The 14,217-nt window shown below is 58.0% G+C and overlaps 1 protein-coding gene across 2 annotated transcripts in view; it reads left to right on the plus strand.

Moving 5' to 3' along the window:
• The window catches only part of PPP1R13B (protein phosphatase 1 regulatory subunit 13B), a 75,686-nt gene extending 62,036 nt beyond the window's left edge, over nt 1-13,650 (plus strand). For both annotated transcript variants that reach the window (XM_037164272.2, XM_053666049.1), the window contains exons 7-17: nt 362-558; nt 1,628-1,768; nt 4,999-5,170; nt 7,276-7,445; nt 7,810-8,311; nt 9,408-10,180; nt 10,697-10,834; nt 10,915-11,048; nt 11,541-11,707; nt 12,661-12,860; nt 13,396-13,650. In XM_037164272.2, the coding sequence (XP_037020167.2) occupies nt 362-558; nt 1,628-1,768; nt 4,999-5,170; nt 7,276-7,445; nt 7,810-8,311; nt 9,408-10,180; nt 10,697-10,834; nt 10,915-11,048; nt 11,541-11,707; nt 12,661-12,860; nt 13,396-13,437 (2,636 nt within the window). In that variant the 3' untranslated portion in view covers nt 13,438-13,650. The remainder of the gene's footprint in view (nt 1-361; nt 559-1,627; nt 1,769-4,998; nt 5,171-7,275; nt 7,446-7,809; nt 8,312-9,407; nt 10,181-10,696; nt 10,835-10,914; nt 11,049-11,540; nt 11,708-12,660; nt 12,861-13,395) is intronic.
• Nucleotides 13,651-14,217: the final 567 nt, after the last annotated feature.

Here is a 14,217-nt window from a genome sequence, read left to right on the forward strand (position 1 = left end):
TGCAGATGCTCCCTTTTTGTTTTTGTTGTTGACCCGGTCGGTGCCTGCTTGGTGTGACAGTGGTGACAGAGCCTGGCCTCTTGCTGCAGTGAGACTCCCAAGTGGCTGGACCCGGCCTGCTTTAGGACTGATTGCCTGGGTTACAGAAGTCTCACTCATGAGTGCAAACACGATTGTTTGTCGCATGTTCTGGTGTGTAGGGTCGTGCACATCACAGTCTTCCCTCCCAGGCTCACCAGGGGATGGTGCTGGAATGGAGTTCGATGTGTGGACATGATGAAGATATCAACCAAAAACTAACAAAACTGCATGACAAAGAAATACCAGCTGAGTGAGGTGGTTTTCTCCTTTGGTATCGCAGCTGCTGAGATAGAGAGGTTCAGCGCCATGTTCCAGGAGAAGAAGCAGGAAGTGCAGACGGCGATTCTGAGAGTTGACCAGCTCAGCCAGCAGCTGGAAGACCTGAAGAAGGGGAAGCTGAACGGGTTCCAGCCCTACAATGGCAAGCTGGCGGGGCCGGCTGCTGTGGAGTTAAAGAGACTATACCAGGAGCTGCAGGTAACTCCCGCTGGGCCTGGCCTCCCAGCTGTTTCCCAGTGGGCACTGGGAACCAGGGGCTGGAGGGGAACTAGTGGACTCAGGTGTGATGGGGGCACCAGATGTAGTCAGTACAAAGGAGTGTTTAAAATAGCTCTGAGATGTAATTCACATCGCGTACAATTTAACCACATGAAGTACAAAGTAGTGGTTTTACTGTCTTCCCAGAGTTCCCCATCTACCACTACAGTCGATTTTAGACCATCTCATCACCCCCAGATAAAGCCCACATCTCTTAGCTGTCCCCTCAGACTCCACCCGGGGCCCCTAAGCAATTACAAATCTTTTCCTGGGTCTACAGATCTGCTCTCTGGACATTTTCGGTGTGTGGGCTGTGCCATGTGGAGTTCTTTGTGCCTGGCTTATTTACTGGGCGTTTTCAGTTCAGAGATTCAACACAGAATTTGATTGGCAATATAGTGAGCTAGTGAAGTATTAAGCTTTGGGTGATATTAAGGTGTCTGTGCAAACTGCTTCGATGAGCAGGTGCCCATTGTTAAGTCCTTGGCTCAGCAGGAGCTGTGACAGAGCAGACGGAGGCTCCACCACAGACACTCAGCTCCCCCGGCTCTGCAGGCTGGGGGTCAAGATCAGGGTGCTGGCAGGTTCGGTTCTGGGGCATCTGCTTCCTGGCTTGTAGATGGCCACCTCCTCACTGTGCTTCATAGCTCTGGTCTCTCTTCCTCTTCTGATAGGGCACTTACAAGAAGAGCCTGCCATGGGGTCCCATCTTCACAACCTCATCTAAGTCCACGCCCCAGTCCAGCGGTCATGGTCCCCAGAGCCATTGGTGCCCGTCATTCCATACGCCTAGAAAAGGACATGCATTTGCAAATGTGCACCCTCTTTTGGTTCCATCAGAAACGTGTTTTGGTTTCATCTGTGCTGCACCCATAAATGTTCACAGTGGGTGTGTGTAAACGCATGTGACAACTCAGTTCTTTCTTCTCTTTTTCAGTGTTTCCCTGGTAACGAGAATTTGACTGTTTAATTAATGCAAATCATAAAAGTTGTATTTTCTGTTTTGTAGATTCGTAACCAACTTAACCAGGAACAGAATTCAAAACTGCAGCAGCAGAAGGAACTTTTAAATAAGCGGAACATGGAGGTGGCCATGATGGACAAGCGCATCAGCGAGCTGCGCGAGCGTCTCTACGGCAAGAAAATCCAGGCACGTCGGGGACCGAGTGTTTCTGTGAGATGAGCTCTCGCAGTTGCTTCTACCCCAAAGCGCATGTCTTCACTGCAATGGCATTTTCCCCGTCTGCCCAGATGGCAGAACGTAAATTGGCCCTGACCCTGAAAACACCGGACGCAGTAGGAGACAGTGCTCTTGGACGTTTGTTTTCTACCGTCTGGAATCAGGGCCACTCCCAGGGGCGGCTCCCAGCCCTCCACTCGCCGTGGCTCTGGAGTCACAGCACTTGGCCATGTTAAGCCATTTTAAGCTGGGTCTCGGGGGAAATTCCTTAACCTCGTATGGCCTCGTGTCCTTACCAGAAAATGATTTGTCTTACCTGCCCAGGAATCAGCTTTGTAAACTCAAAAGATTTTATTTATTTATTTTTAGAGAGGGAAAGGAAGGCAGAAAGACAGGGAGAGAAACATCAATGTGTGGTTGCCCATCATGCGCCCCCTACTGGGAACCTGGCCCACAACCCACACATGTGCCCTGACTGGGAATTGAACTGGCGACCCTTTGGTTCACAGGCCGGCACTCAATCCACAGAGCCACATTAGCCAGGGTGGGCTTTGTAAACTTTTGAGCAGAGTTCTATTTAAAGTGGTTAGCACTTAAAAAAAAAATCTTTATTTGGTACTTTGAATTTCAAAGGTAATAAGTACTCATTGAAAAAAACTTAAAACAGTACAGAGATATTTAAAGAAAAATGTGAAAGTCCCTTACACCCTGTGTTCTTTTTTGAGGGATGATAGTTATTCATTGTTCCAGTCTTTTGCTTAATACAGACAGGAGGTATTTAATTTTTCATTGAAATGGAATTGTAGGAGTTACATCATTCTTACTGTTCTGAACCTAGCCTTTTCTTTAACTGCAGCCCAGGTATCTTTCTAGGTCATTGCTTCATCTCTTTTGGCACTTGTGTTTAATACCCCATGTCCGAGGCCTGTGGCCCCATTGCCCAGCCCTGCTGTCGAGCAGGTATCCCCAAGTCTTGCTGTTGCTCTCCGTGCTTCTGTGCACACATGCAAGGCTGAGAGCTTGTGCAAGGTTAGTCGGGGACTACTGTGCGCTTTGGCTGGATGTGGTTCTCCCCCTTTCCTCCATGGCTGGTGCTCAGGGTTGGAGGGAAGCGATGCCTGAGCCAGGGCTGGTTGGCAGTCTGCTGTTGGGGGTGGAGCATGGAGCAGGCCACCTGGCTAGCTGGGACAGGGCTCCCCAGGTCTCCTGTCCACACTCAGCAAGTGGGTTTTGTGGTTTGACAAGTGTCCTTGTCAGCTCCTGCTGCTCTGAAGGCGGCTCTCAGGAGGGGAGGCGTCGGCCTCTGGGCCTTTGCCTGGTGGGGTGGGGCGGGAAGGTGCTAGAGAAGGAAGGGAACTGCCAGTTCTGGGGCTGTGGTAGTTGGTGGTCTCGGGTGGAAAGTCTCTTATTTACAAATCTCTGGTTTTTTTAACCAACGAGCTCAAAGGTCAGTGGTTAATCTATATAACTCTGTGATCACAGGTCACGGTTTTCCTCTCGATCTTGATGAGCAGCACAGAGGCCTTGAGAGGACACTGGCACGATCTCCGTGCCTGCTGGTGTGGCATTATTCTGCTCTGGTGTATCCAGCGGGTTCTCCGTGGGAGCAGAACCAATGGATGGCCCTGGCCAATGTGGCTCAGTTGGTTGGAGTTTCAGGCTGTAAACTGAGAGGTCGCAGGTTCAGTTCCCAGTCGGGGCACTTGCCTGGGCTGTGGGTTCGGTCCCTGGTTGGAGTGCGCACATGGGGCAATCAACTATTGTTTCTCTTTCACGTGATGTTTCCCTCCCTCTGTGTCTGAAATCAATAAGCATGTCTACAGGTGAGGATTAAAAAGGAAAAAAGAGCCAGTGGGCGTTTGTGTTGGGGAAGAGACTGATGGACTGACTCCAGGGAAGGGGACCGCGCGGTGTGGAGGCGGCTGCTGACGCCCCAGGGCCCGACGCCACAGGCAGCGCTCCCTCTTCCTCAGGGGCCGCACTGCTCCTGGTTTTTAGTGCACAAGTCAAGCTTTTATTGTTACTTATTTTTTTAATCTTCACTTGAAGATATGTTGATTGATTTTAGAGAGGAGGGGGAGAGAGAGAAAAACATTCGCACCCTGACAGGGGTCAAGCCGGCATCCTTTGCGTGCACAGCACAGCACTCTGGCCTCTGCCCACTGGGCCTGGGCTGTTTTTACTTGTTCTTGCTTTGGCGAAAACTCATGTCAGGCTTTTTCTCCTCAGGCCCTCAACTGATTGGATGCGGCCCACCCACACCAGGGAGGGCAGTCTGCTTTAGAGTCTGTTGATTTAAATGTTCATCTCGTTCGTTAATATTCTCACAGCAACATTTATCTAGATGTGTTTGTCCAAATGTCGGGATGCTGTGTGGTCTAGCCACGGTAACTCAGAAAATCAACCGTCGCCATCACAAACAGCTAGATAAATGTCATTTTCCACTCGATGCCTCCAGGGCTCTCTCCTGAAAGAAGTGGTGCTCCTGCAGACCTGTCACTACCCATAGGTCCCAGGCAACTCTCAGCATCTGTCAAAGCACGGACCCTCTCCCCAGAATGACATGCTCCAGCACGCAGAACTTTGAAAGCAGTCGTAGGAGGTTCAAGGTTTCTCGAGGGGACCCCTGAGGGGGTCCCCAGTAGTTCTCCAGTTGCATCGCCCGGCACACTCTGTCCCTGCAGAGGGCTGTTGTGGGACAGCATCACTGGCCGTGGTCGGTGTCCTTGCTGAGCATGAACAGCACAGCTGCCCTCAGGGAACTGGCCGGAGCCTCACCTGGTCCTAGGACCTGCCCCTCAGGCCTCACAACAGGCCTTATCCCGACTTCCCAGAAGTGGTCACAGAGGTTCAGGGAGGTCAGGGCACCTGCTCAGGGCTGCACAGCAAGTACGTGGCAGAGCAGGTTTGGAGCCAGGCTCCGGGCCCTGGCTTTGCCTGCTGCTTCTGCAGGAGGAGACTTCCCCGTGGGGAGAGGGCTCCCCAGGTGGGGGTGTCCTGGGGAGCAGACCTGGTGTGTGTGCAGCCGCCACAGGACAGGGGTGGTCAGAGAGCGTCACCCACTGGACCACAGGGTGAGGCCCTTCTTGACGCCCTGTTTAGACACCCGTCTTCCGGGCAGATGGAGCCACCTCCGTGCAGGTCAGTGAGTGAGCGGCTCAGACTGGGGATGTTAACTCTCATTTCTTCCCGTTTTGTAGCTGAGCCGTGTGAACGGCACATCATCGCCGCAGTCTCCGCTGAGCGCCCCCGGCAGGGTTGCCGCAGTAGGGCCTTACATCCAGGTCCCCAGCGCTGGCAGCTACTCAGCCCCAGGGGACCCCGTAAAGCCCCAGTCTCTCACTGGGGCCACCCACGGAAGGTCCAAACCTGGTAAGTGGCCAGACCCTCTTCCTGGGAAAGGAGCAGGAAGGGGAGCTGTGGGGCGGGACCTTGGAGGGTCCCTCGAGCACACTCAGTCTCCCCTGAGGCACCGTGTCCTCTGGGCACCTTTGGGAGCTGTGCACTACCACCGTGACCATCCTATAGACCGAGCACTGTGGCTGGTCGCCCCTTTCCCCACTCAGCTTGTCCTTGTCCATCAGAAAGTCCACAGACCGTCGTGGCGGCCGTGGCCCACCGACACACACAGTATGACGAGCCTTGGGGCCCCGCGTGGTGCCGGTGTGCGCGGTCCTGAAGGAGCGCCGTGTGCTGTGGGCGGGCCTGGCGCGCAGCTGCGGTCTACTTCAGCACCACGCAGTCAGCAGCCGGCTGCTCTCTAAGCCGAGAGAGCCCTGCCCCTCCCGTGCAGATGTGTCCCTTCATCAGACAGGGCGGGGTCTGAGCTGTGCTGGCACAGGGAGTTGGTTTTGGTTTTCTTTCTCCCAAATTCAGATGATTTCCTGAGTTCATTGTGAGGCTTTTAATTTTATCTTCAGTACAAACATCTCCATACCTAAAGATAATTGTCCTTTCATAATAAAAATAAATGATCTTTCTCCTATACTTCCTGTCTCATCCTGAAGAGAATTCCTGGTCCCTTCTTGGTCCTTCTGTGGCTAATTCCCATAAAACCTCTATTTACACGGGATTTCCGGAGCCACTGGGTGGCCATGCTCCCTGGGACACTGACAGTGTGCGCGGGAAAGCCACCGCGAGGCTGCAGCAGGTTCTGTCTCCCCATCAGCCTGAGTCTCCACCTTGGTACGCCTGGGCGCGCCTGTCATTCTGGCCCACGATGTGCAGTCTCAGTTGGAAGGGACACAAGGGAAAAGCACCTCTGGCCTCAAATGGGTTGATGGGCCACACTGAGCAGGTGACGAATGGACTGGGGCCCCGGACTCAGCAGGGCCTTGTGGCTGCCTGGAGCCTGGATGGCTTTCAGCAGTGCAGCGACTCAGCAGCATCACAGCAGACGCAGGGCTTGCATTGCTGCTGCAGAGGGCGCATGTGGCCTCAGAGTGTGCTGGTGCGGCTGCTGCTGCCGCCAAGGCCCAGCCAGGTACTCTCAGAGGCTCTGCTTGTCCTGCGTGCGCTGTGGCCTCTCTGGTCATGCCCAGAGTGCATGAAGGAGTCTCCATCCCGTCTGTAGATCATAGACTTGGGCCTGCATGCTGCTGTGGCCAGGAAGAGTTCTCTGTGGCTCCCCAGTGTGGCAGGAGGGACAGGGACCCGGGACATGCTGTTCCCGTCAGGGTCGAGACAGTCCCCCTGGATTTCTTGCTGCCCTGTGTGGCTGGTGGCTGGGTGCTCACCATGTCACCCAGCCCTTGAGCCTGCTGCAGAGAAGAGACAGCGTGAGTCAGGGCTGGCGCCTGGCCTGCCGGCTGTGAACAAGCTGGGTGCCAGTGCGCTTTGTCACTCTTTTTCAGTTTGGAAGGTGCTCTATAAAAATGTAGCTTCTCAGCAACCTTCCTGAAAATGCAGGGCTGACTGGCTTTCCGATCCCTGCAGCAGAATGTAGCCTGCCTCTCCAGTCAGGGGACCTGGTACAGTCTTCTGTGATCATGTGTTATTATAGAGGACAGAGATTTCTATCAGCTTAAAAGTTAAACTTTCCTTTCAATACTGGGAGGGGTACAGATCAAACCTGTTACTAAGTCAAAAGAAACCCTTTATTGTTGTATGGAAGTGTAGGTAGTGTTTGAGCTTCAAGTGCCAGGGCTGATTTTACTCACCAGTGTTGATGTGACGGGTCCGACCTGGACTTAGCCCGGCCCCCCGGCCCCCCCACCCCCACCCCTCGACCCCCCGCCGGCCCAGGCATCGCTGCAGGCCACACAGAGAGCCAGGTGGGCACTGATGGGGCCTTGCCCGCAGAGGCCCTCAGTTCTGCCTGGCACGCGGGTGCCCAGGGAGGGTGGTCAGTGTCTAGGCGGTGCCACCCCGTCAGAACACCCTGTCCAAGAGGCGATTCTCCTTTCTGCCAGGGCTGCTCTTAGGGCGGCCCCTCTGAGGTCAGGACAGGGTCTCTCAAATTCTGTGTTCTTTTCAAGCGAGCGACGGAAACTGGCCAGCGCTGAAACAAAGCGTCAGCCCTGCTGCGAGAGTGACGCAGACCACCGGTGTGGGCCGGACGGACTCCAGCACAGAGGGCACGCTCCAACAGGGGACCGTCTCTAGCCAGCCTGTGCCCTTGTCAGCTCTGGGAGCCCCGGAGAAGCTGGTAGGCCGCTGTTGTGACCCCTGTGACACACGCCCCCAGCCACGTCCCTGTTCGCGCTCGTCTTCCTGGAGGGGAGGGGCGATGAGGCAGAGCACCCCCCTCGTGTCCAAACTAGACCCACTCGGAAGGCGCGAGTGGGCCCTAAGCACCAGGCAGTGTGCCAGCGCAAAGGCCTTTTGGTCAGGGCTGTCCTGTTGGGGACAGGTGACAGCCCTGCTGCTTTTTATCCCCAGTGTGCCCTGTGCCTGGTCACAAGCCAGTTTGAAGGGTGACAAGTCCTACTTTGCATTCTCTGTGACTGGATGGAAATATACTTAACTTTTCAAAGGATAACTTTATTTTTCTCCTTAATGTCTACATTTAGGGTCTCGAGATGGGTAAAATGCCGCCCCCACCTCCTGGTGTCAGCAAGCCACTGCCTCCAAGCTACGGGACGTACCCGAGTCCCACCCCCATGGGTCCAGGGTCAACAAACTCCTTGGAAAGGAGGAAGGAGAGCAGCTTGCCCAGGCCCAGCGCAGGCCTACCCGCTCGGCAGAAACCTGGCCCACTGCCCGCCGTGGGCAGCACCCACCAGCTGGGCTCCTCCCAGCAGATTCAGCAGAGGATTTCTGTGCCTCCAAGCCCCACGTACCCACCAGCGGGGCCACCCGCATTTCCGGCCGGAGATGGCAAACCTGAACTCCCGCTGACTGTGGCCATTAGGCCCTTTCTGGCTGATAAAGGGTCAAGGCCACAGTCCCCCAGGAAAGGACCCCAGACAGTGAATTCAAGTTCCATATACTCTGTGTACCTCCAGCAAGCCACACCGCCTAAGAATTACCAGCCAGCCGCGCACAGCGCCGTAAATAAGTCAGTTAAAGCAGGTACGGTGGGCTTGTGCTCTCCTCTTGGGGCCAGGAAGTTGAACTTTTACTTAAGAAAATGCCAGTCTGTGTCCTCACACGTGGGCCACACACTATCCAGGTTTAAACTGGATTCTTATGCAAGGTGTGGCCGCCGCAGTTGTCGTGGAGAGGGGTGGTGGAGGAGGGTACAGAGTGCCTGTGCCACTAGGCGGCTGCAGCTCTGATCTCCTGTCCACGCACCCAGGAGCTCCAGCTCCAGCTCCAGGCAGGGCTGGCCTTTGGAGCAGCCTCTTTCTGCTGCTTCATGGTGACTTGTGCAGGAGCTGGTGGGGGGCTCTGCCTGAACCTGCCATAGCTGAGCCAGACCCCTGATGACCATGCACAGGGGTGTCTGCTGCTTGGGCATCTCCACTGGAGCCCGCAAGGGAGAACAGCCCTGATTGGGTGAGGGAAATGGACCCTGGCGGCCAAGGTGCTCCAGGAAGGCAGGTCGGAGAACAGGGCCGGGTTCCGCACCTGCCGAGGTCAGCGGTGCTTCTGGCCCAGACAGTGGGGCCTGCCTGTCGGGTGTGGACTGGGCTTCCTCAGACACTCCCGGGCACTTGCCACAGCTTCCAGACTCCTAGTCCAGGGGTTCCTGCAGGTGCCTGGCCACCCAGTGCCTAGAAGCCCGTAGACTGGGCTCTGGCCCGTGCTGGAGAGCTGGAACCCTTCTCTAGAGCCCCTGGGCCACCAGGCGGACGCTGCTGTCTGACTCGGCCTGTGTTTCATACTGTTCCACTAGGTCCGAGGGTCAGGTCCATGTCCAGAGGGGACACTGTTTTCCTCGGCCAGAAAACAAGGAGGCTGGGTTTGGGGCAAGGGGCCCAGGTCCACGGCCTTTTCGAGTTTCCCTTTGTGGAAGCCCTGATTCGGGAAGCCCCAGTGCAGAAGCAGCGGAAGTAGACATCCATCTTCCCAAAGGGTCACTGAGGCTCCTCGGAGCAGAGGGCTTGTTTGGGGTGTAAGTCAGGGCTCACCAGCCAGGTCATCTCTCATGTCACCAGGAGTGCTCAGTGATGAGACCCCAGGACCAGCGGGGCGCTCACATTTCTGTCCTCTGTGTCCCTTGCAGTGTACGGAAAGCCCGTCTTACCGTCTGGCTCCACGTCCCCGTCCCCGCTGCCGTTTCTTCATGGTTCTCTTACCACAAGCTCATCACAGCCCCAGCCGCCCGCAGAAAGTGCTGAGAAGGAGCCTGAGCAGGACAGCCCGGCGCCCCCTGGGGATGGCACCGCGGGCACCATGGAGAGCCTGCCCCGTCCGCTCAGTCCCACCAAGCTCACGCCCATTGTGCACTCCCCCCTGCGCTACCAGAGTGACGCCGACCTGGAGGCTCTGCGCAGGAAGCTGGCCAACGCGCCCCGGCCCCTGAAGAAGCGCAGCTCCATCACGGAGCCCGAGGGCCCCAGTGGGCCCAACATCCAGAAGCTGCTCTACCAGCGCTTCAACACCCTGGCCGGTGGCATGGAGGGCACCCCCTTCTACCAGCCCAGCCCCTCACAGGACTTCACGGGCACGCTGGCCGACGTGGACAATGGGAATACCAGCGCCAACGGGAACCTGGGAGAAGCCAGCCCCGCCCAGCCCACGGTCCCCCTCCCCATTGAGTCTGCTCCCGCTTCAGATGCCAACGACAACCAGCTCCCGTCCCCTGAGCCAGAGGGGCTCACCTGTCCCCAGACCACCCGCCAAACAGCCGAGCCTGCCGAGGACGACAACAACAACGTGGCCACAGCCCCTTCCACGGAGCAGGTCCCCAGCCCTGGGCCGGAGACCCCATCCCCAGGGGAAGAGCAAGTCCCTCCTTCACTTCCCCCTGTCGTGCCCCGGCCGGCCGCTTCTACGGTGGGTGTGGTCCTCGGCGATGTCCACCCAGTGCCTGTGGAGGACCTGCCTGTGTTAGCCGTGTGCTGGGTGTGGGGGTCTTGGCAGACTGGTCCCCACCCTCATGCGTCAGGCCTAGAACAGTGCTTCACACCAAGGGGCTCTGAGGGGCAGTGCAGGGCTGCGAGGCTCAGGCTGCAGGGCTCAGCCAGGGAGCCCCGAGAAGGCTTTCCCGAGGAAGGGAAGCTGCTGCTGGAACCTGGGAGGAGTCAGTGAGGGGGAGAACCTTCTAGATAGAGGCCTGTGGTGGGAGGTCAGTGTTGATGGAGCAGAAAGGGGTTGGGAGTCCCTCACAACTGGTGGGGAAGAGCTGCCCATCTCGGGCTGGATGTAGTCACAAAGCCTGGATGTCGCCCACCTGGCTCCCTGCTCTCCCTGCTGCTCCAGAGGGGTGGGGGCTTCTGGCCCAGCCCTTCTCCGCATGGAGGGCTCTTGGGTGAGTCACCTTTAAATCAAAAGTCTGCTTCCTCTTTATAGAGCAAACGGACCAACCTGAAGAAGCCTAACTCAGAGCGCACAGGCCGGGGGCTGCGTGTCCGCTTCAGCCCACTGGCGCTGCTCCTGGACGCCTCCCTGGAAGGAGAGTTCGACTTGGTGCAGAGGATCATCTACGAGGTGAGCTGGGAGAAGCTGCCGCCCTGCACTCCCCCCAGCCCCCCATCTGCAGGGCGGGGCTCACACACCCTTGTTCCCAGGTGGAAGACCCCAGCAAGCCCAATGACGAAGGGATCACCCCCCTGCACAATGCCGTTTGCGCTGGCCACCACCACATCGTGAGGTTCCTGCTGGACTTCGGTGTCAACGTGAACGCCGCGGACAGTGATGGCTGGTGAGCCCCACCCACTGTGCAGAAGGGAAATGCAGAGTCTAGACCACAGGACACAGCTGTGGTTTGCTCTGGTGGCCAACTGTTAACATGGTAGAGTAGTAGAGTGTGCTGCGGCCACAACTGATGGCTGTTTGTAAACAGCTGGGTCATCCGTGGTTGGCATTAGGCCTGTGTGGGCCACTGCGGGGTCCTGTGCTCCTGTGTAGGCTGTGGCCACCTGGAGGGGCTATTGCCAACTTCAGGCAGCTGTCTGCTCTGCTGTGTTGGAACACCTGGGTCTCTCGCTGGTAAAATGCTCGTAACTCTTACCATCAGCCACTGGAAGGTGCGCATCAGCAGTGGGCAGTCCCTTCACACTGCAGTGCTGTGAGCGCCTGCTTTACGGGCCCTTCCGCAGGCCACACCACGCCCACCTCAGGAGCTTACAGGAGCTCAGGACAGTTCGTTAGTGGAAGTCACACCCATAGCGAGACAACCTTCCGCCCCTTGCAGGACACCGCTGCACTGCGCCGCCTCCTGCAACAGTGTCCACCTCTGCAAACAGCTGGTAGAGAGCGGTGCTGCCATCTTTGCCTCGACCATCAGCGACATTGAGACTGCCGCGGACAAATGCGAGGAGATGGAGGAGGGCTACATCCAGTGTTCCCAGTTCCTGTACGGTACGTGGGCCCTGGGCCTCCCAGCTGCAGTGTGACGTGAACCGCACTGCAGCTGGGCTGGGCCGGGCCGGGCCGGGCGTGCCCGAGCCTAACTTCACGGGCATCCCAGTCGGTCAGGCAGATGAGGTTGCACTGTCCTCAGGCACCTTCCTGAGGCAGCGAGTCTGAAAACCCGAGTTGGCAGAAGCCCCTTCCCTGTCTCTGTGCAGAGGCTGCCCCTCTGGGCCTCAGAGCAGGGTGCACAGGCGGCAGGCAGCGCCATCCACATGCCTCCCCTGGGAGGCTCCCAGGATCTTCGGCGGGGGCCAAGGGCGTCCAGGGTCAGGCCAGGGTGGTGACCATCGTGAATGGGGTCCATCAGGTCTTAGCGAGGCTGCTGCAGTCGGCTCAGCCACTTGGGGGCTGGAGCGGCTGTCTGGGCTGAGACTGTTACCCCACACAGGGCAGGAACCTGTGCGCCCGGCCCTCAGGTTAGACCCCAGAACAGGCACCGCCCCTCGGCTCCAGCTGTGAGCACAGAGGCGGCAGAAGCTTGGGGAGGCCTGTGTGGGGGGCAGTGGCTGCCACATCAGGAGAGGGGCAGTACCCGGGTCACCAGCATGTCTGGCCTTCCATGGAATTCCCACAGTGGCCCCCGGGTGTGGACTGACCTTTTTACTGCCGTGCATGGGCGCTCCCTGCCCTCTGGGAGCCACTTCTCTCGTCGCTGGCTGGGGGAAGTTTGTTCTAGGTGGGGGCTGTTTCACCCTCAGAAGTGCCTTTGGGAACAATGTCCCTTTGCCTCTGGACTCAGAACCTCAGTGTCAGTGCTGTCCTGCTGGGCCTGGCTTCCAGCCTCTCGGCCCTCAGTCTCGTTGGGCCGCCAGAACACAGCAGCATGTCGGTCTGGTCGCACCGTGGGGCTCTCGTCAGTCGCACCCCTGGAGACCTGACCGTGCACTGTCTCGCCCCAGGGGTGCAGGAGAAGCTGGGCGTGATGAACAAGGGCGTGGTGTATGCTCTCTGGGACTACGAGGCCCAGAACAGTGACGAGCTGTCCTTCCACGAAGGAGACGCCATCACCATCCTGAGGCGCAAGGACGAAAATGAAACCGAGTGGTGGTGGGCTCGGCTGGGGGACCGAGAGGGTTACGTGCCCAAAAACCTGCTGGGGGTGAGTACCCTTTCTCGCTCTCCCGGATCTGAGTCTGCTGCTGCTTCACTCCTGCCTCTGCACCCCCAATCAGCACCCCAGGCAGTGTGGGGCCACATCCTACTGGGGGGCCTGGGCAGGGGACCGCCCTGCTCCGCGCTTCTGCAGATTTGTGTGTTTGCTGAGTTGGCTGCAGTCCCTGGCTGCTGTCTTGCCCCAGTCACAACGCTCTGAAGCCCAGAAGTGTCTTTGGGCGGGGAGGGGTGTGGGTCTGGGCCCACACCAGTCCTGCAGCCGCCACTGCCTCGGCGAGGCTGGCAAAGCCGTCACTCCAGAAATGCGAACACCGTACCTGGCCAGGCACCTGCCTGGGGGGACAGACTGTGACAAGCGCTGTACAGGTGGCACCTAGTGCTGAGAGAGGAAGGGGTGCGGGCTGGGGTGAGGGTGTTGCAGCTGTTAAGGAGTCAGGGCAGGTCTTGGGTGGACAGTGCGCTGGCACCAGGGTGCTCAGTGTGTCCTCTCCTCGTCCTAACTCGTTCTCCTGGCTTCCCAGCTATATCCACGGATCAAACCCCGACAGCGAACGCTCGCCTGAGCCTCCCGTTGGCGCACCGCAGGGCCGGCCGTTGCAGAGGAGCCACTGCCGGGGAGGCAGGGGCTGCAGGGGCTCCCGTGGTGTTCATGGCAGCAGACGGCCCCACACTGTGAAGCCCTGCAGGCTCTAGATGAGGCTGGGTCTGCACGGTCACTTCCAAGGACCGAATTTCTCCAGTTACTGTAAATCCAAATAAATGCCCAGCTTTCTAAACTGTCCCCGCTGCCAGTAGAAGCCCTGGAGTTAACCCCTGGTTGGTTGCCAATGAAGACTCGTCCCATGGCTGCCCCTCTTTCTCCACATCACTTGCCCAATAGTGAGACTGTGCAGCTGCCCTGGGGTCACCCCCCCACAGGAACCCTGCCGTCTGTTACTGCACGTCACAGAAACCTGCCGTCCTGTCCCCTCCCCACCCAAGTTTCTCCCTTCCATTGCCAGAGGCCTGTAGGGAAACTCCTGTCCAGTGGTGGTCCTGGTGCAGGGGCTCCACTTCCTGTTCCGGCTGGTGGTGCTGGGCTGGACTTCCACGTCCCTGGGCACGAGAGCCCTTAGGACCAAGCGACCTCTAGCCAGGAGCCTCAGCACAGCACTGTTCCCTCCTGTGCTCACAGCTGCCTTCTCTGCTGCCCCCGCGATTCTCAACCAGGTACAGGGCCGACCCTGTCCCGAGCGCAGGCAGACCCTGTGGCCCACGGGCATTCGGGGTGGTGCAGACGTGGGGGCTCCTGCTGCACGTCAGGAGGGGCAGCTGTGGGGCACAAGGGTGGGGCTCAGCCTCCC

Source organism: Artibeus jamaicensis, unplaced genomic scaffold (assembly GCF_021234435.1).
Source record: "Artibeus jamaicensis isolate MK-2021 breed Jamaican fruit bat unplaced genomic scaffold, CSHL_Jam_final contig_444, whole genome shotgun sequence".
In the NCBI taxonomy this organism is placed as follows: domain Eukaryota; kingdom Metazoa; phylum Chordata; class Mammalia; order Chiroptera; family Phyllostomidae; genus Artibeus; species Artibeus jamaicensis.